The 24,433-nt window shown below is 29.8% G+C and overlaps 1 protein-coding gene across 3 annotated transcripts; it reads right to left on the bottom strand.

Annotated features, from left to right (window-relative positions):
• Positions 1-1,934: 1,934 nt before the first annotated feature.
• LOC123300891 (beta-galactosidase-1-like protein 3) lies at positions 1,935-24,168 on the bottom strand. 3 transcript variants are annotated; one of them, XM_044883558.1, is made up of 12 exons: positions 24,063-24,168; positions 8,373-8,591; positions 8,115-8,300; positions 7,899-8,040; positions 6,018-6,162; positions 5,802-5,954; positions 5,274-5,429; positions 4,602-4,786; positions 4,034-4,275; positions 3,192-3,398; positions 2,865-3,114; positions 1,935-2,386 (listed from the first exon to the last, which is right to left on the bottom strand). In XM_044883558.1, the coding sequence occupies exons 1-12, from the start codon at positions 24,077-24,079 to the stop codon at positions 2,309-2,311; spliced, it is 1,980 nt and encodes a 659-aa protein (XP_044739493.1). In that variant the 5' UTR covers positions 24,080-24,168; the 3' UTR covers positions 1,935-2,308. The 3 variants fall into 3 exon arrangements, with proteins under 3 accessions (XP_044739493.1, XP_044739501.1, XP_044739509.1); XM_044883566.1 differs by lacking the exon at positions 24,063-24,168 and adding an exon at positions 16,103-16,160; XM_044883574.1 differs by lacking the exon at positions 24,063-24,168 and adding an exon at positions 8,760-8,763.
• Between the last annotated feature and the right edge of the window lie 265 nt (positions 24,169-24,433).

Below are 24,433 nucleotides of genomic sequence, written 5' to 3'. Positions count from 1 at the left end.
TCTGAAATCATAGAAATGAGGACAAAAAAAGTAGATCCGACAGTGATAGGTTATCAAACGAGCGTCTTTCGGTCAGACATTAGCCCAAAAACTAAAGCCTACTATTTTTATTTGATCTAGTTTCATACTTTCATACCCGAATATTTATATACTGTCAAGATTTCCTATAAATGTTTTTTCAAAATACTTTAAATAATTTGAATGGTATAATTCAAAAGTTGGGCATAAATAAAAACAATTCAAATGAGTCAATTAAAAGCAACAAATTATTAACGGTAAAAGAAGAAGAACCAATTGAAACTAAAAAACGAAGAATAAAACATCAAACAATAAATAAATATAAAGATCAAGTAAATAATTGCAAAAATGTTGAAGAATTACAATACGAATATTTATTTGAAAATATTTTGGAAAAATTAAGTTTAAGCCCTGAAGTATGCACACTGCACTTAAAATTATTGTGGTTGGAGTTTTCGAACAGTTCATTTCTGATAACCTTCTTTTTATTTTAAATTACGAATCGAGGTTTTGTAAAAATATTCTGTTTAGTGACCTTAAGATGGTTTAAAAACATTTTACAAAAGTTCCATTGATAAAAAATGATCGGAATTAGAATGCTTTCAAAACTTCATCTCATTGTTTTCTAATTAATTAATTAAATAATCTCCATACATTTCTTTGATACAGTATTGTTTTCTGGAATCAATCGTACTCCCAGAAAGATTAATTAATCAAAGGTTAACAATCACCTTGTATTGTGAGGAGAGTAAATCCTTAAATTACGATTTGGTAAATAAATTATTGAAAGCACTGTTAAATTCGTTTCTATGGCCAAGTAGACAATCCACAATTTTTTGGATTCAATCTGTACATGAATATTTAGAAAATTATAAGAAAGCAAATAATTTTTATGCAAATTTTCAAGAAATTTTTTCCGTTAATAGAAGGTAATTTTAATTGGTTTTACCATGAACCATAATAGACTCGGAGATATTGACACAAAATTTCCGAGTTATTTGATACAGTATGGCCCCTGGTCATATTTTCCTTCTGCCATTCACGAATACCATCATAGTGTAACATATTAGATTCCGTAAATTACCGAATCAAGGAATGGCTACGACAAGTCCATCTTGAGTACGGTTACTTTGAGCATGGGACAGCCCAAACTGTGTATAACCACAGCTAGGCCATTCGAATGTGCTTGCCTGCAACTCACTACAGCAAAGTTGCGAAGGGTAGTGAGACTCTTGACGAACAATGTCGATTAAACTACCATTTTCATAAAATGAGGATCTCTGATGATCTCCTTTGTAGGACCTATATGGAGGATGATGAAACGTCCAGGTTTAGAATCCAGAGTGTCAGGTTTAAAATGTTTGGTTCCGAAAAATTGAATCCATCAATCCTGTGAAATATCCCGGAGGAGAAGCTGTGAGCTTTTTACGTGGCGTATTCCCTCGACAGAATCCTATAGCTTCATCTGCTTAAAATAGCGTCTGGTCTAAGGACCCATTTGCGGTAATGCCTCAATGACAGTCGCTATAACCACGATCATCTTTTTAATAATTACGTAATTCGACCTATTAACGGTCAGTTATACTGTAACAATGGCTGGAAATTTTGTGGCCGTGTCTTCAACTTCAGAACGAGTGTGAGCAGCTGCATTTTTTAATACTTTTTTTTAAAGCACTCAAAATAAAAACGCAATTATCATTTTTACAACCGAATCCGCCAAGCTGATGAAACAACGAAATTGTGTATTTTTATCAAATCTCTCAACTATTTTAAATATACCAACAGAAAATATACTTCTACTTCGAAATGTAAATTAGTTATCAAGGGGAAAAAACAGGCTTCTTTCTCAGTAATTTATACAAATAATGTAAGGAAATATATTTTATTAAATTTTAATAAATATTTACAATATTTAAAAAAAAACTCAAATTCTTTATTAAAACTAATAATGAACTCCCCGCAAGGCGTGTCTTTCGAAAGGACACACCTTCAATGATGGACATTGATTTGCTAAGAGTCCGTCCTTTTAGTATAAGTCATCCTTACATCAAAGTACTATTTATAATAAATTCCTGGATATCGAAATTACAATGCTTAACTTGGCAAATTAAGACAAACTTTGCATAACAATTCAACCCTGGATATCGAAATTACAATGCTTAACCTGGCAAAGTAAATTATGGCTGATACTAAAAGGCAAACTTTGCATAACAATTCAACGTCGAATAGGAATTTTAAAATACTTAAAAAAAACTAGGAATGGCAAAAGTATTTATCTTTTTGTGGAGTATCACTTTTTCTTGTTAAATATCTGGGACTTACTAAACGATAATTTCGAACTTGGCGTAAAATGTTCGAAAATAATAATCTGAAAAAGAAGAAAAATTATAATTAACAAATGAATTCAATAAAAAAACGTCTCGATTTCTCGTAGAAAGTAACACACCGGAACCCAAACACGATAGTAAAACACTCATAAAGCTTTCGAATTGACACCTCTAGAAGTCGTCCCGAATTTTGTTTCTTTTATATGTCGGCAATTTATTTCTACAGTGACAGCAATTTTGACTTGCTTATGTTTCGAACACTCTTTGTAATAGAGCAACAAGTCGAACGTTTGAATTTGATTTGCAGCAGTCGGTTACTAGATCCAGTTTTCGAAGACGTTCTTTGAGTTAACTGAGATCCGTGAACAAATCTGTTAATAGTGAGATCTATTTTGGTTCAAGTTGACAAAGGTTTTGAATCTTCTTTGGTTAAAACCCTCTGTGAACTAGATTGTGAACATGCTTTTTCCCTTTCGTGTTTGGGTGAGAAAATTTAACAAACAATTTAAAAAAACGAACCTCATTATCGCCAGATTTTAACAATGGAGCAGGTAAATATAAGAAATATTGTGGCCCTATAATACTGTAACGACCCAACACAAAACCATTTACAACAACAATTCCTTTCACCCAATCACGTAAATCAATAAACGTATCAGCAACAGGATTATCAATTTTGAGAATTGTTTTTAATAAAATTGGACCTGATTTCTCATTTTTAGATTGCTTGTAATCAGAGAAACGTTTCCATGAACTCGAAGAAGATAAACTAAATAAACAGACAAAAAAAATATTGAAATATGGAATTAAAATTTTAATAATTTAAAAAAAAAACAACATATTTACGAGTTTGTCCAACTTGATCGGAATTCCAAAGGATAAATGGTCCAATTTTCCAATGTTGAATTATTTAATAATACATCCCCTTGCCACAATCCTTTTTTCTGGTTGAATTGATTTAATCCACCAAAATTATTTCGTCCCCAATTTTCTACAATTAATTCTAATGTGGCATTTTCGTAGTCTTGTGAACCTAAATTTAATTCACCATCTCTGAAAAAACATTATTTTTAATACCCATAAAAATGTGAAAAAATTTGGTTAAGGTAAGTATTTCTAACGACATGAGACAAAAACAGTTTTCCACGAAATATTCGAAGAACCGTCTGAATGAGGATATTTTAAAAAAGCCAACCTTAGATGGAGGGAGGAACGCACTTCTATATCAGAAGACAGATATAGTCGGAGTACAATCGTAGGTCTTCCGAAGATATTATATCACTTCAAAGGGTCCCTATAAGCAAAATTGTTGTGGCGATTTATAGGACAATGACTAAGTGGGACACACGCAGATCGCCTTTGCTTGATAATGTACCACGACTATTGCAAGGGCAGTCACAGTGAGGAAGGACCAGGAAGAAACACTGTATCGTCTTCTCTGTCACTGGCCAGCTCTTGCCATGAGCAGATGGGTTGACTTGAATGAGTCTTTCTTTGACGATCTATTCGACCTTAACGTCAAAGCAATCCTGCAGTTCTTAAACAGCTCCAAATGCCACTGTGGAGTAGTATCCGGAGATGGATCAACCCTTATTCGATATCACAACGGACCCTTTGGTCTAAGTGTGTTCCACCCCAGGATAATCACTTTAGCCTAACCTAACTGAGGAATAAATAAATTTCAATACTTTTTTTTCCAATAACCAAATCCTTTTAATTGATCAGCTTTAAGCAGTGGTTCGGTGATTCGTTGTCCATTGATTAAAACAATTAACGTATCGCAAACACGACCTTGAATTTTCAAAACTGAATTTGCTCTTATATTTAAATTCTTTTTCTGATAAACAATATATCCATAACTTTGTCCCGAATTATTATTTATCGGTAACTCTTCCATAGAAACTACATTTTTGCTGGGAATGCCATCAATCTACAAACAAAATAAAAGTATAAAAGTGATTTTTCACGATTGCAAGAATTAAATTTGAGACAAAAAACAGAAAATTCAGACCGATCACTTTTGTACATAACATAAAACTGTTATAATTTTAGTCTCAACTTCGTAACGCTAAAAATAGTACAGCGTACTTCACATACCCTCCCACTTTAAATTTTGAGGAATTTAAAATTTGATATCAGCACCCCCAAATGCGAATTTTCACAAAATGCAGACGCCATTCGTTTGGCGGTTGATAAAAGTGTTTACTGGGTTTTTATCAGGAACAGTGTGCTCTTGGGTCCATATGAGATACTCACCTTACTTAAAACTGTTGAGAATTCCAAAACATCGATGATTTCTAAACTATTATACACAATTTTTGGTGTTTCGGATGGACGATCTGGTAAAAGTGTTTTTTCAGGATTATATTGACCCACAAGTTCAACAACTACCTCATACTTTTCGGTATAATCGCCAGATTCTGTTAATGGAGCATCATAATCTAAAAAAAAAAGTTAATTTAAAAGTGCAGTAAATGCCGAAAAAAATATTTCTGGTAAAATCAATTGGTATGGACTTTTGACAATAGTTGATGGCTCAAAAGCTCAAAAAAGTTAAGATTGATTAATGTTAAGTGACGTGGGAGTCTAAGCTGAAACTACTGAAAATGGATCCATGGGTTTTAATTAGTACGAATTATTATCGTCAGTTGGCGGGGTTTACTTGATTTGAATTTGAATATTTTTATTGGCCGTCTAAATGATAAGTACCAGGTTAAGCCATCTGCTAGCCTAAACTGGAACTAACTACTGAAAAGGGGTGCCTTTAGTAGTTAAGTGAAAGAGATAAATTTTAGTTTTATTTATGTAAATGCAGTAAAAACCGAGTTATAAATGCTGAGAGTGATTTCTTGTTCACCAAAAAACTGGAACCCAGCATTCAACGTAAAACAACGCATAAAATACATCTATTATAAAGAAAATAATTACCATAACTGGTCGTATCTGGTTGAAGTCCACCGTTATCAGTTTGACCACCTTCCATATTCGCACCGTTCAGAAATCCAAAACTAGTGCCACCATGGAACATATACATACTTACAGATGCTGGATACGAAATAATATCAAGATAAACTTGTCTAAAATCTAGAATCAGAAATTCCTGGTTTAATATTTTTAATTAAAATTAAGGTTGGTCGGATATTAAACTGTAAGGTTTGCGGAAAAATGTTTCGAACAAAAAATGTTATTTTTTTAACCAATAACAACTTTCTAATTTAAAGTGTTCATCTGTCGATTACCAGTTATGGAGTAGAGTGAGCTTGAAAACCTAGGTCTCGCGGTTACACACCCTTTTTTGCTTGAAGCATTTTTATAGATAAAAGTTCTTTTTCGAGTTTCAAGCATATGTCAACTTAAAAAAGCAACGGTTTTAATTTCTGTTACAAAAAAATTTATAGTACATTGCAAAATTTCAGTGTTCTGTCCGGTCAACCTTAAATAGATTGCAATAATTACTTTTTGTGGATACTGTATGATGACTCTCGCTCCAATGATCAAACCAACCAGTCCAATATTCCATTGTCATAAGAGGTCTATTCGGTTGTATTTTACGTAAATTATCCAAACTTTTAACAGCATTCCCATTAAAATTAATTGTTTGTAGCACCTCTAAATAAAATATATATGATTAAAAATAAAAATTAAATAATTTAATTATTTAATAACTTTTACCTCCTGGTAACGTTCCGATTTCAGCACTAAACGGACCATCAGATGTTACCAGTAATTCTACGATACCGTTATCTTGTAATAAATTTTTCAATTGACGTAAATAAGGTTTATCATTACTTCCCGTACTTCCATATTCGTTTTCAACCTTTAAAGACAATTTACGTGTGAAAAAATCAGAAGCAGAAAAATCCTCGCAAAATATGTAATGAAATAATGAGGAAAGGTACTAATAAAATAATTTAGTCAAGTGCGAGTCTTACTCGCGCATAAAGCCGCCATCTATGATTATACACCAAACTATCATTATTAATTAAAAAATACAACAACTATTATTGCCCTCTATGATTATCCACAAATACTATTATTGTAATGCATATACTCTAATATTATAGTACAGGAGCCGGTAACACTGAAAGTCCCGTCATACGGAATCAAAAAATGTTTATTTAAATAAATAGAACGTAAGTATAGGAATAAAGTAAGCTCGGTATGCGTGGATTCCTATTGCCGAAACGATGTGAAAAAAAAAAAAAATTATTTAAAAAATGGAAAAATGTTTTACCGTCATCGCGGATATTAATTTTTTTTTATGCATTCTACAGTAAATTTTATTAGCTTTTAGAAAAAAATCACGCAAACCACTTTTTCTTGCCGGAAGAGTCTGGCATACCTATTTGAAGTGTGTGATGAGGGCTAAAATTTCTCCATCATGCCGGAAACTTTTTTTATTTTTTTTATTTTATTCATTTTTATGTAATTTTTAAAAATAGCTTGGTATGCGCGCTCAAAAACTGCCGGAAAAATCCCGCATACCATCTTGAAGTGCATAAACTATATTAGCATCTACTCCAAAATGTACGATGTTCAATACATTTATTTTGGAGTAAATGCTTTTTGTCGAATTACCGTTGTTACATAATTATTATGATCTCGTATATTACATCAATAATAATTATGTTTCTTGTAAAATTATTCTTGTTGATGAATGTTTTTTTACATACATAATATAGTTTATAGAGAATAGACTATATAGTCTCCATGGTTTCTATCTATATATTTATTACTTTTCTCTAGTTTAGGTAGGGTTGTCTTTGGGCATTTTAGAAGGTACAAGCTATTCTGTCCCATCATTTACTCCAAAATAAATGTATTGAACATCGTACATTTTGGAGTAGATGCTAATATAGTTTATGCACTTCAAGATGGTATGCGGGATTTTTCCGGCAAGAAAAAGTGGTTTGCGTGATTTTTTTCTAAAAGCTAATAAAATTTACTGTCGAATGCATAAAAAAAAATTAATATCCGCGATGACGGTAAAACATTTTTCCATTTTTTAAATAATTTTTTTTTTCACATCGTTTCGGCAATAGGAATCCACGCATACCGAGCTTAATTTATTCCTATACTTACGTTCTATTTATTTAAATAAATATTTTTTGATTCCGCTATGACGGGACTTTCAGTGTTACCGGCTCCCCGCCTATTATACTCTATTATTATAAAAAACTAAAAACTGCTCATATAATTTAATTTTTCCTAGTTTTCATTATTAATTTATAATTTTTCTAATCTTTCTATTATTTTTTGCTAGCGACATTAATAATACATACTCTCGTCAAAATTTCATCTGTCTTCAATTGCGGTTTATGAGATAAAGTACGATGACAGACGTACAAACAGTGGAATCTTAGTAATAGGGTACTGTTTGTTACCCTTTGGGTATGGAACTCTAAGAACTACGATATGTCCAAGATATATTTTTGGGTTTTATTTAGTATAACTATTGGAATATTTTAAATCGAAAATGAAAATAAAATCTAGTATTATAATTTTTGGTACTTTTTCTGATCTTCTGATCTAAAATGGTACGTATAAACTTACTTGAACAGCAATAATTGGACCACCTTTTGAAAATTGTAATGCAGCTAACAAAGGTATTAAAACATTGAAAAAGCGAGTCACATGGGCCATAAATTTTGAATCAGAAGTCCGCACTTTAATATCCTTTTCACGTAAGAGCCAACTGCAAAAAACACAAAACGAATGAGGGGAGTTTTTAAAAATTCTTGGATAAATAATATTGAAGTAAAATTTTACCTAGGAAGTCCACCGAATTCCCATTCAGCGCAAATAAATGGACCAGGTCGAACAATAGCTAATAAATCTTCCTCTTGTGCAATTTTCAAATACTCTTGCACATGCAGAAAATCTTCAAAATCTGTTCCACCCTCTCCAAAATCATATTTCCCCGGTTCAGGTTCATGTAAATTCCATGGCACATACCTTTAATAAAGTTTTTTTTTTTAAATTTTGTAACACAAACAATTTTTGAAATTTTATTGAATAATTTCTTACGTTTCAACAGCATTTAAGCCAGCAGCACGCATTTTACGTAGACGATCACGCCAATATTTTCGTGGTACACGAAAATAATGCATTGCACCACTGAAGATTGTAATATTTCGATTATTTAAGGTGAATTGTGGAGTATCTGCATTTAAGCCTGTGACAATTCCTCCAGTTGTGTAATGTTGGTATAAAGTGGGTAAAGCGCTGTTGACAAGCGCCATTTTTCTAAGGCAAACAGAAATATATATTGTTAGCTTTGTGAACTTAATATAAAGAGTTTTCCATTGAGAGTGCCCAGTAATTCTAACAACATGAGACTAACAGTACTTAAGGAAAAATGTTCAAACTAAAAATAATTTCTAAAATTTGTTGAGAAAAACAATGAAAATTTACTTTAAATTTGACATCGAATTTGAATGTGGTGACTCCAAAACATAAAAATAAAGAACTTCAATTCAAATTCACTATTCTCTTTCGTACAAAGTGAGCTGGATTGTTTTACTATATATGTCACAGTCAAAAGTATTTTTAACTGTAGAAAAAAACAGGCAAAAGTTCTTTTGACTGCACAGGTTGGTCAATAGTAAATTTGCGGCCATAAGTTTTTTTGACTGACGCTTCTGGTCAAAACTAAATTTAATTACTACAGGGGAACCGTCATGAATAACTCGATATTTCAAAACTCTGGTCAAAACAACTCGGTCATTATAACTCTGGTAAAAAAAAACCCAGTGGCAAAACAAATCCGGCCAAAACAACTCGATATAAAAACAATAAGGTGCCTTTAATGGGGTTGAGTTAACACGAGTCTGCGGATTTTTTTACCCTTGCGTTCATCCTGTGATTTAGTTCACTCACTGATTCACGAGTTGACCATGCCTTTATTGGGATCGAGTTAGCATGGGGTTGCGGGCTTTTTTTACTTTTTGGTTAACTCTGTGATTGCGTTCATGTTTTTATATTGAGTTGTTTTTTTGTACCCAGTTGTTTTAACCGGAGTTGTAATGCTAGAAACTCAGTCAAATTAACTTTTAATTGTTTAGAATGAAAATAAAACTATTTATTTATTTAATATGGCGGAATTATTTATTACAAAAGTTTGGTACAATGAAAAAAATGACTGTGAAATAACGAAAACAGACAATTTTTAATATAATTTATAATTTTTTCAATGATTAATAACTTTAATTGAAGTTAAAATAATTGAAGTAAAAGTAAGCAAAAATCAGTTAGTCAAAATCACTTTTGACTAGCTTCATTGGGAAAAAGTATTTTTGACTGTTTTTCAGCCAAAAGTACCTTTGATCACAGGCTTCGACAATAGTATTTTTGACTGATTTTGCCAGTTAAGTTTTGACCGGTGTCTGTAACATATACTTATTTGCAAAAATTAATTATTTTAATAATCATGGAACGTATTATTAATTAGTGTAAATTCCATAAAAAAACTACACACGTGTGTGAAGGCTCCCATATCATATTTCAATAATGCAATCATATTCATACTTCAACCAATTTTATATACAAACAAGTGAAAACAAACAATTGACTGAGTTAATTGTTGAAATACCATGTATAGACAGTGTTGATTACTCTGTCACATTACACAAACATACATGTCACACATATATAACTGATAATCCCATATTAATACATAGGTACTATAATACATAGTGTTGATGCGCAATCGTTGGTTTTTTGACGTCACGTAAATAACAAAAGATATTCACTTTTAAATACACACACACAACTGATATTCCTATATTAATACATACTATAAAATTTGCACCTATTTAACGTCCTCGTGGGTAAACAGTGATGTTTACAAAAAAATGTTTCAAACAAAAGTTTTGTATTTTTTTATAAGGAACATTTTTTACATTTAAACTTTTGTTCTATCTCTAACGTTTTACAAGATGGGTCCCACGGGCCCAAGACCCAATTGACCTATGATGCTCATTTACGAACTTGACCTCAATTTTTACGTCCTGAGTACGCTGTAAAAATTTCAGCTCGATATCTTTTTTCGTTTTTGAGTTATCGTGTCCACAGACGGACGGACGGACGGACAACCGGAAATGGATTAATTAGGTGATTCTATGAACACCTATACCAAAATTTTTTTCGTAGCATCAATATTTTTAAGCGTTACAAACTTGGGACGAAACTTAATATACTATGTATATTTCATATATACATGGTATAATTACATATTGCTCCTTATACCTACATGGTTGCGGGAGTCTACCATTTTCAGGACATTTAAAGTATATTACAAACTATAATCTCGCCATCTGCGAGTGAGTTAAACAAGTTTAACTTAATTTAATTAAACAGAAATCTTTGTCGATAATGTAGGTGAAAAGAAATGTTTAATATTTATGTATGAATAGAAACATTATCAACCAACCAACTTTCACATAATTTCCATATTCATTTCCAAGGAACCCAAAAGTAAGAAAATTTTTTCCTTTGAGATGTGTTCATTAAATAAAAATATATAGTTTTTTATAAACTGTCAGCTCGTAACAGAAAAACGTAATCAATTTTTTACGAGCTGACAATCAATCTATTAAAATGTGATGAAAAACTCGTACAATTAATCATGGAGACTACATAACGAGATTCAACTCCAAATATCAGCCAAAAATAAGATGTCAGTAGTGTTCCTTTTGCACCAGGATAGTGGAGCGACTATAGGCACCACAAGTTTAATTTAAACAAGTGAAAACAAACAATTGACTGAGTTAATTGTTGAAATACCCTGTATAGAAAGTGTTGAATATCAGTCCTTGCATTATTTTTTATAAATTAGAAGAGTTTAAAAAACCAACACAATTATGAAGGCCTTCCGGCAGCCATTTATTTTGTTTCCGAAAATTTTTGAAAATATTTTCTATTTCTAAAAATGTTTCACAAGAGCTATAGATGAAGTTACTTGCAAATCGCCTTTATTTAGCGATTATGTGAATAATTATTGATATATTACCTAGGTATAATCTTTTGAAAAAAACAACCTAATTTCAAAAATTCTAAAGATATTCCATTTTAGTTACGAGGAATGTGTTATGTCTAAGGAATGTAAAGTATTTTTTGCTAATTACTTAAAAAAGTCTAATTTTTTTTCCTTGTTGGATTAATTATCGCAGACGATTCAAATACACCAGTGACGAATTAGCCATGTAGGCAGAGTAGTAAATACTACAGACCATGCGTAATTGAGGGCTTCAGATAGATTTATGAAGACTAAAATTTAAAAAAAATGGGAAAAAAACAAATTTCTGATCAAATGGCCTCTCCGTTGCGGGGCCCACGTAGATTTACGAAGATCGAAAAGAAAAGAAAAAAAGGAAAAAACATACACACGTTAATAGAATTTGCCACAGGCTCGCCGTTAGCTTAATCCGACACTGATCTCGCGCACGATTATCTTTCCCTACTTCATTTCTAACTTTTGGAAAAATTAATTTACCTCCATTTTTCTAGGATTAGACTATAATACACCATAAAATATAATAAACTCATTTCGAAACAAATTTCACAAAAACTAAGAAAATTATTCACACCTGGCCAAGCAAACTGTTAAAAATATTAATAAACATATCAACATAAAATAGATATGTTTAATACAAAACCTAAAAAGTATTTTGATTGTGCAAATAATTTTTTTGACCGACATTTTCATTATTTTTATCGTTAAATATTTGAATATGGATATACGTGTAATATATTATTAATAAATAAAAATTAAATTAAAAAAATTAACAAATGAAATGGGTAAATAAACAAATCGTGTGAATATGACATTAAGCGGCCAGGCCAATAATTTTGGAGATTTTTTATAAAGAAAGGCAAGAATACGCCATTAAATTTGTTTTTGTGAAGTTTTCTTAAAAGTCGCGTCTATATCAATAAACGTTCAACGTTGGAGTACATAAAAGGTAACATCCGCCAAGTTATGGCCAAAATAATAATCCGGAACTTTCGAAGTCATAGAAAATTACGTCGAACGAATAAACGGAAACACAGAAGCTCCAGACGCTACTATTTGACTGACATTATTTTTTATATTAAATAGAGTAGTATACTTATTAGAGCAGGCGCTAGATAGAGTTGAGTGTGCAAAAATCGAGGACTGTTTTTTGTCAATTGATTCTGGTTCAGAAGCTTATAGATTAATACTCCGGACGTTACCAAAAATCCCCCTTTCCTTCACAGAAACAGTCAAATGTCAATTTTTGAACCAAATAAAGCTACCCTACGTCAAGAAAGGCTCCATGTGATTTTTTCCTAAAGTTCACCGTTTTTGAGTTATTAACAGTTTAATGTTTGGAAAAACTCCTGAAAGGTTACTTTCAAAGCTGAAAATTAATGCAAATAAATTAAATTTTTGAGCTTTTCAAAATATTAAAATCATCTTTGAAAATCTTTTATAAAGTTCTGAAGAGTAATTACAGATTGCTGGATTCTAAGCCTTAATTTTCAATTGTTAAAAATGGTTTAACTTAGTTCCCCCTAAAATTCAAATACCATACTATTAGCTTGGAAGTTCCAAATTTGTGCCTTTTAAAGCTTTCTTTTCTATATTTTTTCCCAATATAGTGGAATCGATTCCACATGGATTCTGTGAAAATTTCAAAATGGGTTTTTTTTTTTGCATATACTCCACTAGATATCACAAAATTTTCGCTTTCATTTTTCTGGATGAAAACACGAACTTACGTTAAGGAAGATAATGTCAAATACAAATTTGTAAATATTATTGCTGTTGTAAACTGAATATTTGTATAAAAGTCACGAATTAATTTTATTTAATCACGAATAACGAACACAGCGGGATTTGGATCAAACCATAGAAAAATCGAAATTTAAAAATAAAAATATAGTTCATTTTTTTTCAGCAGAAACTATGAAATACAAGTATATAGAAAAGAAATGTTTTTAAAATTAAATATTATAAAATATCAAGAAAAGTAAATGCCAAAGGTTATATAATTGAAAAAAGATTAGGTATACCAAAGATTATTTTTCCATACGCACTGAGAATATTTTGGATGTCACAAATCGGCTACCCGCTCCAGAAAAAATCCCTAGATAAGCCAATAAATATTTCCTAAATTTTATACGAGAATCTAGTCGACAAACGTAACAAATTTTTGGTTTGAAAATATCCTTAAGGATGTATGAGCATGACAACAATGTTTGATATAAAGGCTCAAAATTTGTTTGTAGGTAGTCTTTTACTCAAAGAATATGTGGTTAAAATTTCAGCTTAGGTATCCGTGCAAATTTTTAAGAAAAAAATCATTAAAAATCGATATAAAATACATTGGCTCTTTGGAGGAATCTCAAAAAACGACATATTTTGGAAGTTTTTGATAATTTTCATTTGGAATGAATGAAAACAAATTTAAAAAAAACTTTTTAATAGAAAGTAAACATATTAGCAATGAATTAGAAAAGAAAAAAAACTAAGTGTCACCGTCCATATAAGGGATGTAAGAGCAGGGTAGATTAAGGGTTGAAATTATTTTTATCTTATTTTCAACTTTGATGTTGAATTTTGTTATAACTTCATGAATGTAGACGAAAAATAAGAATAAAATTTTTCGATATGTGTCTTGGTTTTCGAAATATCGAAAGCTAAATAATTAAGGATGTTCCAGCATGGTATTTGCAGTTTCTATGTTAAAGCAATGGTACAATTTTTTTTTCGACAGAATTTAACGAAAAATTAAATTTAAGAATTTAATAATGCTTACTATTAATTCCCAAAGTTTCAGAAATTTTGACCGTTTAAAATGGGAAATAATTATGCCAACGTCCCCATTTCGATCAATTTACGTCAAAATTAATATCTCGAAAGTGAAAATTAATTTCTAAATTTTTTTTTTAGAATTGTATTGCATAAACATTTTTTTCTACTTTTTCTTCAATATATAATAATATCATAAAAAATAGTTGGAGAGACCGGACATTTTACATGCTTTAAATGGGACATGACCCTCAAAATCGCGAACTTTGTCTTTAAATATCTCGCGATCTAAACGGTCAAAAATTATGAAATTTTAGGAATTCATAAATAAAGCTATTATAAACCCGAGAAAAAAAATTCGGCCAAATCTGTCGAAAAGTGATTTCATGCTGGTACTACCTTAAACAAAATTTTCAATTTTCGATATTTTGAAAATTAAGCCAGATATCGAAAAATTTTATTCTTACTTTTCGTCTTATATCATCAAGTAATAATATAAATTTATCATCAAAATTGAAAATATCTATTTTTAAATTTGTGCCCCCACTACCATGCTCATACATCCTTAACAATTCAAAAACCAATTTTTAAAAACCGCGGTTATTTTTCTGCTATTACGATATTAGCTGTGAAAATCCAATAAATATATTTATCTCAGCGGTGTCAGAAGGTTGTCCTCTATAATAACGGTTTTAATAAACCAGTTTTAAGTGCAAATAATATATTTTGAAAATAAAATTATGAAACATAGTGGAACACAATATATGAAGCCCGTCATATATATTTTTTGTTTTCAATCATACTATGTTCAGTGACCCTTGTGGGGTCAAAATGAATTGTTTATAGATCTAACAGGTCTGATACACAATATTATACTCTGTTTATCCATTATGCGTGATCATCAAAAAATTCATATAAATATACATAATAAATAAAATATTGAATCAATTTTGTTATAAATTTTTTAAACGCTGTGTCTACCAACGTAATAACTCATAATTTTTTGAGTACGTAATACGTAAAATATTATGTAATAATTATAATAATAATGGGGTTTAACCTCCGTTTCTCAGACCACTTCTAGGAAACGGAGGCCACCCACGTCATTATTTTTAATCTTTTTTTATTTCTTAAACTACATTCGAGTATACAATTAATTTTATCATGTGGGTGGAGTCGGTTACTTCGTTCTTATCCAAGCGACAACAATGTGGTCAATTTGTCGTCCCATAAATTTTTTTTCTTGCTCACACTGCCGTTGCCTGGATTCGAACCCGCAACTTCTCAGCCAGTAGTCAAAGCAAGTTAAGACGCCTTAACAAACTCGGCTACTAGGCTAAAACCTTTTTTTTTTCGTTTTTCATCACTTTAAAGTAAAAATTGAGGTAAATACATTAAGAAATTTTATTTAAAAAAACTTACAATAGACTTACATGTCGCTAAACATCGATATTTTGATTGTAACGTAACCATCGTCAGTAGCTAAATTCTACATACAGCACATTAAAAAAATTCTTTAATGTGTTATACGAATAAATTTAGCTAATGACGACGATTACGTTGATTTTGAAATATCAATATTTACCGACATGTAAATCTGTTTGTATTTTTTAAATAAAAATTTATTAATTTAAAATTTTAATCAAGTATCGTGGTATTTATTTCAATAACTAAGCATGTCTCAACTTAAAATTAATAAAAATTCTTATAAAAATTGATGGTAAATATATATCAAAATGTAAGTCTCAAAAATTTTTGTCCATAAATAAGACAGTTAATTTAGTAAAAAAACAAAAACTATAAAAATCCTAAAAAAAAATAGCCACCGTACCAAAAATTGGAATCAATTACCAAAAATCTATCTAAATTGAAAAATGATTGTAAACAAAAGTTGTTTATTCATTTAAAATACAGTTGAACAAAAATAAATTGTATCATGTAAAACAGCCTTTAAAATGGAAAGTAACAAAAATGCATTTACCTTATTTATTAGAATTTCAAACTGGTAATAAATTTAAAACAATTTATAAAACTCCCCCACTTAAAAATTTCAAAAAAGGAATTTTAAAATATTTTTTTTAAATTATAAATTATAAAATAATAACTATTTTGACCTCTGTTATAATATTATCATAGTTAATTATCAAGTATAATTTTTTAAAATAAAAATTTAAATTATTTTTTAAATAGTATATTAATTTTAAAATGGTTTACATTTCTTAGAATTAACGTCCTTTTGAATAAAGAGAGTGAGTGCTAATGTACAAAGAAACAAGACTCACTATACTAAACTAAAACATTCTAACTGTACTTTTTTGGATAAAATGAACAAAGTTTTATCTGTAAGTTTGTACTTATATATAATTTTAAGTTGCATGTACCGACTACAGTAAAATCATATTAAATAGTCTGCCTGTATAAAGATTAATTCATATGATACAAATGGGTTGCATTCTTTTAACGAGTCTTTTCAGTTAAAAAAATTATAATCGATTTTTTTAAGGTAGTACGAGCACCAAGGCAATTTTAAATTTAGAGTTGAAATTACTTTTACCTTTTCAACTATGATGATGAATTTTGTTATAACTTCATTAATTAAGAATTAACGAAAAATAAGAATACAATTTTTCGATATCTGCCTTGATTTTCGAAATATTGAAAGCTAAATAATTAAACAAAATTTTCAATTTTCGATATTTTGAAAATTACTCCAGATGTCGAAAAAATTTATTCTTACTTTTCGTCTTATATTGTCAAGTTATAACATAATTCACCATATCAAAATTGAAAATATATATTTTTTAAATTTGTAACCCCACTACCATGCTCATACATCCTTAATTAATCGAACAAGATGTTTTTTTTGGTTTCTATAATTTTTTAAGGTTTTAACTTTAATTTAAATAGTTTTTTTTTTTTTAAATTCCACTGACTGGTTTTTGAGAAATGTATGAAAACATATCGTCCATCTAGTTATACCATGCCTATATGAAATATACATAGTATATTAAGTTTAGTCCCAAGTTTGTAACGCTTAAAAATAATGATGCTAGGAAAAAAATTTTGTCATAGGTGTTCATAAAATCACCTAATTAGTCCATTTCCGGTTGTCCGTCCGTCCGTCCGTCCGTCTGTGGACACGATAACTCAAAAACGAAAAAAGATATCGAGCTGAATGATTTTACAGCGTACTCAGTACGTAAAAAGTGAGGTCAAGTTCGTAAATGAGCATCATAGGTCAATTGGGTCTTGGGTCCGTGGGACCCATCTTATAAACCGTTAGAGATAGAACAAAAGTTTAAATGTAAAAAATGTTCCTTATCAAAAATTAAACAACTTTTGTTTGAAACATTTTTTCGTAAACATCACTGTTTACCCGTGAGGGCGCCAATTAGGCGGAAATTTTATAATATGTACTATACTTGATTATTAAGTTATGTATGTGTCACATGTTTGTATGTGTAAGGTAATAAAGAAATCAACACTGACTATGCATGGTATTTCAACAATTAACTCAGTCAATTGTTTGTTTTCACTTGTTTTATCATAAAACCACTGTTCTACTTCTGAAGTCATTTATTTATTTCCTCTAAAACCTCCCCTAAAATTTTCAGAATGGATTTAGACTTAGTCCAACTTCATATTAAAAAAAAAATCAAGATCTTTATTTAAAATTCCCTTGGTGTTCGTATATCCTTAAATACACTCCAAAATTTGTAAAGCAAAGTTCGAATTATTTTTGAAGTTACAACCTATAAGTTTACAAATTCAAAAAAATACAATTTTAAGCGTGTTATTTAATGCCCGTAATAACAAATTTTTCTAAAAAACTAAAAAGCTAAAAGACAGCAGTAATTTGCGAAACAGGAAGAAACTTATGAGTAATTCCTGGGTATTGTGTAATGGCAATTAATTTTGAGCAATGACTAGGTAACGATCGAAATGGTTTTAATATTCCCTGACTACGATAAATCGAGACAAATTATCAGATTAGACTAATCACCAAAGCTTTTTTATGGGACATATAACAACTTATGTTTAGGAAATAAATTAATAAATATTAAGTTTAAATTATGCAAGAATCTTATAACTCAATACTACTTTCCCACTTCTGTGTTGGTTGGGGGTGGGCCAGTGCTGGATTTACACTAGGGGCAGTCGGGGCTAGCGCCCAGGGCGGCAAATTTTCTAGGGCGGCAAAATTTGTAAAGTGAGAAAACATTTTCTATACAATATATAAATAATTAATTCTTTTAAATAAACATTTGATCTTTCAAGAAATATAATTGCATTATGTATCAAATTAAAATTTTGTATATTATAATATATTAAATTTAAGTGAAAACTATTAAAATAAAATTAATTTATTTCCATAAAGGTTTGAAAAATAAAATTTGGTTTTTTTTTCTGGAATTGATAAATATAGTTTTTTTTGAAGAATTAAAAAAAATTTTTTTTCTCATGTTTATTGAGTTTTTTGATCTTGATCTCTCAGATTGTCAAAGTCAGTCATATGATAACGCGAATAATGTATCAGGGATTTATTCGGGCTTACAGGCAAGAATTCATGAAATTATATCTTGCAAAACATGCTCCTTGTGCTGCTCATTCTATGAATTTAGTTGGAGTTCACGCAGTAGAATGCGCCCCAGAAGCTGCTTCATTCTTTCATACAGTACAAACTTTATACAACTTTTTTACTGCATCGACGCATCGCTGGGAAGTCTTACAGTTTCATACTGAAAAAAGAATTGCGTTAAAATCTTTTTCTGCAACCAGATAGTCAGCTCGTTATGAAGCGGTTCTTTTTTCTGCAATTAATTAGTTATTCTAATTCTTAAAAAATAAGATATCAAAACTATTAAAATAAAATTTCAGTCATAGGGCGGCATTTTCTTCAGTGCCCCAGGGCGGCAGAAATTTAAATCCGGCCCTGGGGTGGGCATTATATTAGTTTTGACTAGCACATGAGGAAAAACTGCCAAGTTTTTTACGTAGCTTATATATCGAAAAATTCGTTTTAGATTTTTCCAAACAGCAAAATTTTGTTTAGGAAGCAACTTTTGCTAAGGAAACTTTCTAAAGAATAAATTTCTACATTTTAGAAGTACTTTATAAGAGTTCTGTCAATAAATGGCCAAGTAAGATGAGAGGCCTGAAAGACATAAACAAATTTCTCGAATAAAAACTATTAACTTGCTTAGGCTAAATTTTAATTCTTTAGAAATTTAACACCTAAAATTCTCTTTAATCTGTATCTGTAGATAATCCAATAAGTTAAGCTAACTTATTCGCTTTATTTTTCAAAATATTGAATACAATTTTGCAACGCCGGTCATCGTTCAAGTTTAAAACATTTCAAATTCTATTAAAATTAATGGACAGGTAAGATATTAATATGCCAACCTTGAATAATTATAAAAATTAACTTTTTTAATTAATTTACTGATAGTAACTACATAATCGAATGCATTTTGTTACAAATTAAAAAAATTAACGGAGTGGACTCAAGCCGGTGTTGAGTTTAAAAAAAAACCTTGTTAGCTTACATGATATAATAATAGAACTCTATTTTTAATTATTATTTCGATATCTCGAAAAATTTTCAACATGAAGTTCGAATCTTCAAATTTTGTTTCTTGCACTGAATATAATAAATAAATCTTTAATTTCAATTTTTCTTTATTTCTTTTTCCACTTAATTATATATATGACATGTTTCAGATTATGTATCCATTTTCAAACTATGATAATGCTACAAAATTTGCTCCTTATATACTTATTTTTTGTCCAAAAAGAATAATACATTTCTGTTATTGTCAATTATTTTAAAAACAATTTCAATGTCAGATTTTCGTAACTATTTACTTGTTCGATAAAAAATTATTAAAAACAATTAGGTACAAGCGCGGAACCACTCATATGGGCACGATGGGCATGCCCACAACCCTAATAAATTTGTGACAACACACTTTCACGGTGTATGGGGGTCGATAGGATGATGATACTATATCCAATGCCTTAATAAAAAAGTATTTAAGCAATTATTTTCAGAGGCGACAAAGCAAACAAAACATTTGGATGTTACATTAAAATCCCCACGTACAGTTTCAAGACAAACGAACATTTCCAATTATCAGGTGAAATCGGCAGAAAAGTACTTTCAGAAATCAATTTACGCCTATTATATTCCGTTATTAACGCTTTGGACTCGGACGTACTCGAACTATTTTGGTTGGGAATTTTTCTTCGTAAACCAAATATTAGTGTCAGGGACTAGGATATCGATATCGAGGCAGTGAAAAAAGTGATCCAGATGTACCACATATTCATTAACGATAGTGAATCAACTGTTGTTATAAATGAATACCGACTCTGGTACAGGAAATATTACATGATCGATTTTCGGAAGCCTGTCCCCACAACCTTTTTAAAGGGCTGGATCCGCATCTGATTAGTTATCTTAATATTACACATAAATAAACATAAAATTAGAATATGTACAGTTAAGGTATAGAAAAGTATTTCAATTATAAAAACGATTAAAATTATGATAGTAATATAGTATACAGAGTGCTTTTTTATAACTAATATGTATGTAAAACTAATTAATTATTCATTATTTAAGTGGAGCAATTGTATATTCTGAAGGAGCATTTCAGGAACAATTGTTTGATATATAATTTTTTTCAAATATTAATATTTGGCGCTAACTAGTTTAGGGTAGGATAAAGACTAATTAAGATCCTAGAACTGTTGGAAGATATAGTTGAAATATTTTTTAAATCTACATATTTATTTATTCTACATATGTTCTATATTATAATAATATTTATTTATGAGTAATATTAAGCACCCAATTGTTTTTAATAATTTTTTTATCGAACAGGTAAATAATTACGATGATTTGACTTTGAAATTGTTTTTAGCATAACTGACAATAACACAAATTTATTATTTTGTTATAGTTCCCTGTGTATTTGTCTTATGCGTCATATCGCATCCCTTTACTGCCTAGCAGAACCCTCGCGTTCTCTATGTATAATATTGTATAAGTTGACGTCAGTACAATCTCCTATTTTCGACGAGAGCGTTTGCTGGGGCGAATAGGGGAAGTAGCAAGTACTATAATATCTATGGATCAACTCAAATTTGTCTGGATTGGAGTCTGAGTTAAGTTATTGTTAAAAAAGCAATAATAGAAACCAGCCTTTATTTATTAAATTTTTTTTAATACTAAATATTTGTTTGTTTTTTAAACTAATTAGTTAATATAGATAAATCAAAACTCGTTTTAACATAGCAATAATTATGAATGTAGTTATATTTTTAATTAATTGCATACATATTAAGAAAATAAATAATAACAATATCATAGACAATTGAATTGATTATTTATTTATTATTATATTGATTGTACATGATAAATTCCGACTGATTAACTTTTAAATGACTGATAAAAATTATATAGCGTGTGAAAACGTTATAATTCATGTTATACATAGGCACTTAGGATGCAATCGTATAATGACGATTGATGCTGGCTTTTAGCGTCAAATTAGGGTTCCAGCATCAAATTGTAAAAATTGGCGGCAAAAAATGTTATTAATATCGAAAGTCGATATCTCGAGATATACATGAAAGCTTAGTTGCTAAACTGCTAAGTTTTTTTTCCAAATAGCAGCACGACCTAAAATAGCAACGTGGCTTAATTTGATGCGGGGTTCCGAAAAACAATTTCTGAGGTGAAATTCAGGCTTTTCTTAATTTTTTTTATCATCGATACTTCTACGGGTAGTTTTAATGGGGTTGCAATCATATTCAGTTGCTTTTTAACCTCAAATTCAAGGCCAGCGATCTCGAAAACCCTTGGGAATTGGGAAACTCTACTGTTACTATTTCTAGTGCTTTGGGGGTGGAATTCCACCACTTTTCCGACTTATTAAGTGTACTATTAAGGATAATTTTAAATTTTCTGATTTCACAAAAGAGAATAAATTTCCTAAAATGTGCCTTATATTCTTAATACATTGATTGTTCGTGTAATATCACAGGGTATTTATTATTCATTAATGATATTGATAGCAAATCAATTTTGATTTTCAAGTGTTTATGAAATTTTGGAAAATTCTGATAATTAAATACTACAATCTCTTTTGTTATGTACACAAGAAGTTCTTTATTTGTTTGGGAAAATTTTACGATAAGACTAAATTTTTATTAAATGGTAATTCAATGGTAATTGCGAATTTCGTGAAGCTCTTGACAACTTAATAATAATTTGGAAATACCTTAACATGCTTATATTAACTTCAGTTGTAACTAACAATGTAATAAAATCTTCGAGGTCAATTTTAACCTACTTCTAATTTTCCGTTTAACTTAAAAATTTGAATCACGAGGAATAATCTTATCTTTATTACTTTAGTAAATATTATTTTGTAATATTATTAATATTATTGTCACGGAGGGCATGGTCTTGTTTTTAGGGTACTCGCTACTCATGCGCAAGGTGGTCAGTCTAAAAACCATCCAAGGCAATACTATTTTACGAGAGTTTACAATTTTTAACTTAGCGAGACTAAAAATTAAGAAAATATACTAAAAAACATGGTTGCAATAAAAAGTAGATAATAATTTTAATTACAATGTAAAATTCAAAGCGTGGAGAAATCGATACCTATCAGCTAATTTAAAGAATGAATGTAGAGAGCACCCCACGCTTTGAATTTTACATTATAATTAAAATTATTATCCACTTTTTGGTGCAATAAAGCATGTTTTTTTTAGTCTTAATGTATAATTTATTTCATAATTTTGTGTACTTATCATTTTTATTTGTTTTGAATGAAAGTACACTTGTGATTCATAGCAACATACACTTGAAATAATTATATTTGTTTATATTTACCTGACCTGATAAACAATATTTAATTTTATTAAAACAACAAGTTACTATTCGATTGATAACAATCAAGTGATATCAATGTTATGTATCTATTTATCGATTTTATTTTCTAAAAATACGTTAATTAAATCATTCTTATTTATGCAATAATATAAGCCATACAAAAGCCAAATAAAATAAAATTGTTCATTATTATAAAGCTTTCTTTCTAGTCGATATTAAGAAAATGATTCCACAAACGAGACGTTTCTTCAAAGTTCCCTCTTTATTTCGATAATATCTCAACAATCCACAAAAAATTAAATGAATTATGTTAATTGGTAAAATGATTGTGTTTTTAGGATTACAAATTGAAAATTAAATGTTTTACGATTTTACCTATACACGGTATTTTGGTATTTAATCCAAAAAAATGAGAATAGTCACGAAAATCTAGTACATTTCTACAAGTTAAATATTATTTCAGAAATTTTCTGAAAATCGATTAGAAAAACCGCTCTTTCTGTGGAATTTTGGACGATATATCAGAAACTAAGCGTCTTTTCAGCAAATAAACTCAATTTTTGTATTGTTTGAGGCAAAATTACCTTGAGTAATGAATTTTAGCGAAATTGCCTCTAAAAAAATTTAAAAAATCATACGAAACTTTTTGTTTCAGAATTTGATAAAATTCCGCAATTAGATTAAAGGAGTTTGAAATGACCCCAAAAAGAAGATTAATTTGACGATTTGTCGCATAAATTTTATGGAATCGCCTGAAAACATATTTAAAATCCTGGATTTTTAGTCGTATGTTAAGAACTTTTCGGTGGTTTACAAAAAAAAAAGGAGATATTGAACTTGTTGGCACTATAGGATATTGATAAAATCGTCAAGTATTTTGATTAAGATATTTAGGACAATTTAAAACCAGAAAACCGGAAAATGCAGTTTCATAAAATTTTGAATACTATTCGTGCCTTCTTTAATTTTGCAAATAAACTTCGTTATGGTTTTATAAATAACTACAAACAAATAATTTAAAATAACATACTTTTTTTCCTCATCCATCTTTATCGTATAATGGTAGATCGAATCGGTTATGAATTTCTGTAACCGTAACTCCTTCAAGAGTAGCTAGAGCTCCTAATACAACTTGTGTTGCGTCTTTTATATCGTTATATTCATGTAAGGCATTCATACGATGTTCCTTTGTACCTCTATAATTCAAAATGACTTCTTATTAGTAAATTCCTACTATTAAGAAAATCATTTTATGCGAATATAACTTACATGTTATTACCATCCTGTAGACGTTTAATTTGTTTATCTAATTCAATCTCTTCCTGTTTTAATTTTGTTAACTCTTTAAGAAGGTTGTCGTTATGGTTTGACGTTTTGGGTGAGTTTCGAAACATGTCCCTA

Source organism: Chrysoperla carnea, chromosome 1 (genome assembly GCF_905475395.1).
Source record: "Chrysoperla carnea chromosome 1, inChrCarn1.1, whole genome shotgun sequence".
Taxonomy (NCBI): Eukaryota; Metazoa; Arthropoda; class Insecta; order Neuroptera; family Chrysopidae; genus Chrysoperla; species Chrysoperla carnea.
The sequence above is the reverse complement of the archived record's forward strand: the minus strand, read 5'-3'. Positions and strand labels throughout refer to the sequence as shown.

What these genes read in the sequence shown, in the direction of transcription:
- LOC123300891 (XM_044883558.1), bottom strand. An exon ending in ACCAGATACGACCAGTTATG is followed by an intron (nt 4,787 to 5,273) that starts GTAATTATTTTC and finishes TTTTTTTTTTAG; the next exon opens with ATTATGATGCTCCATTAACA. An exon ending in TCTCAACAGTTTTAAGTAAG is followed by an intron (nt 4,276 to 4,601) that starts GTGAGTATCTCA and finishes TTTTGTTTGTAG; the next exon opens with ATTGATGGCATTCCCAGCAA.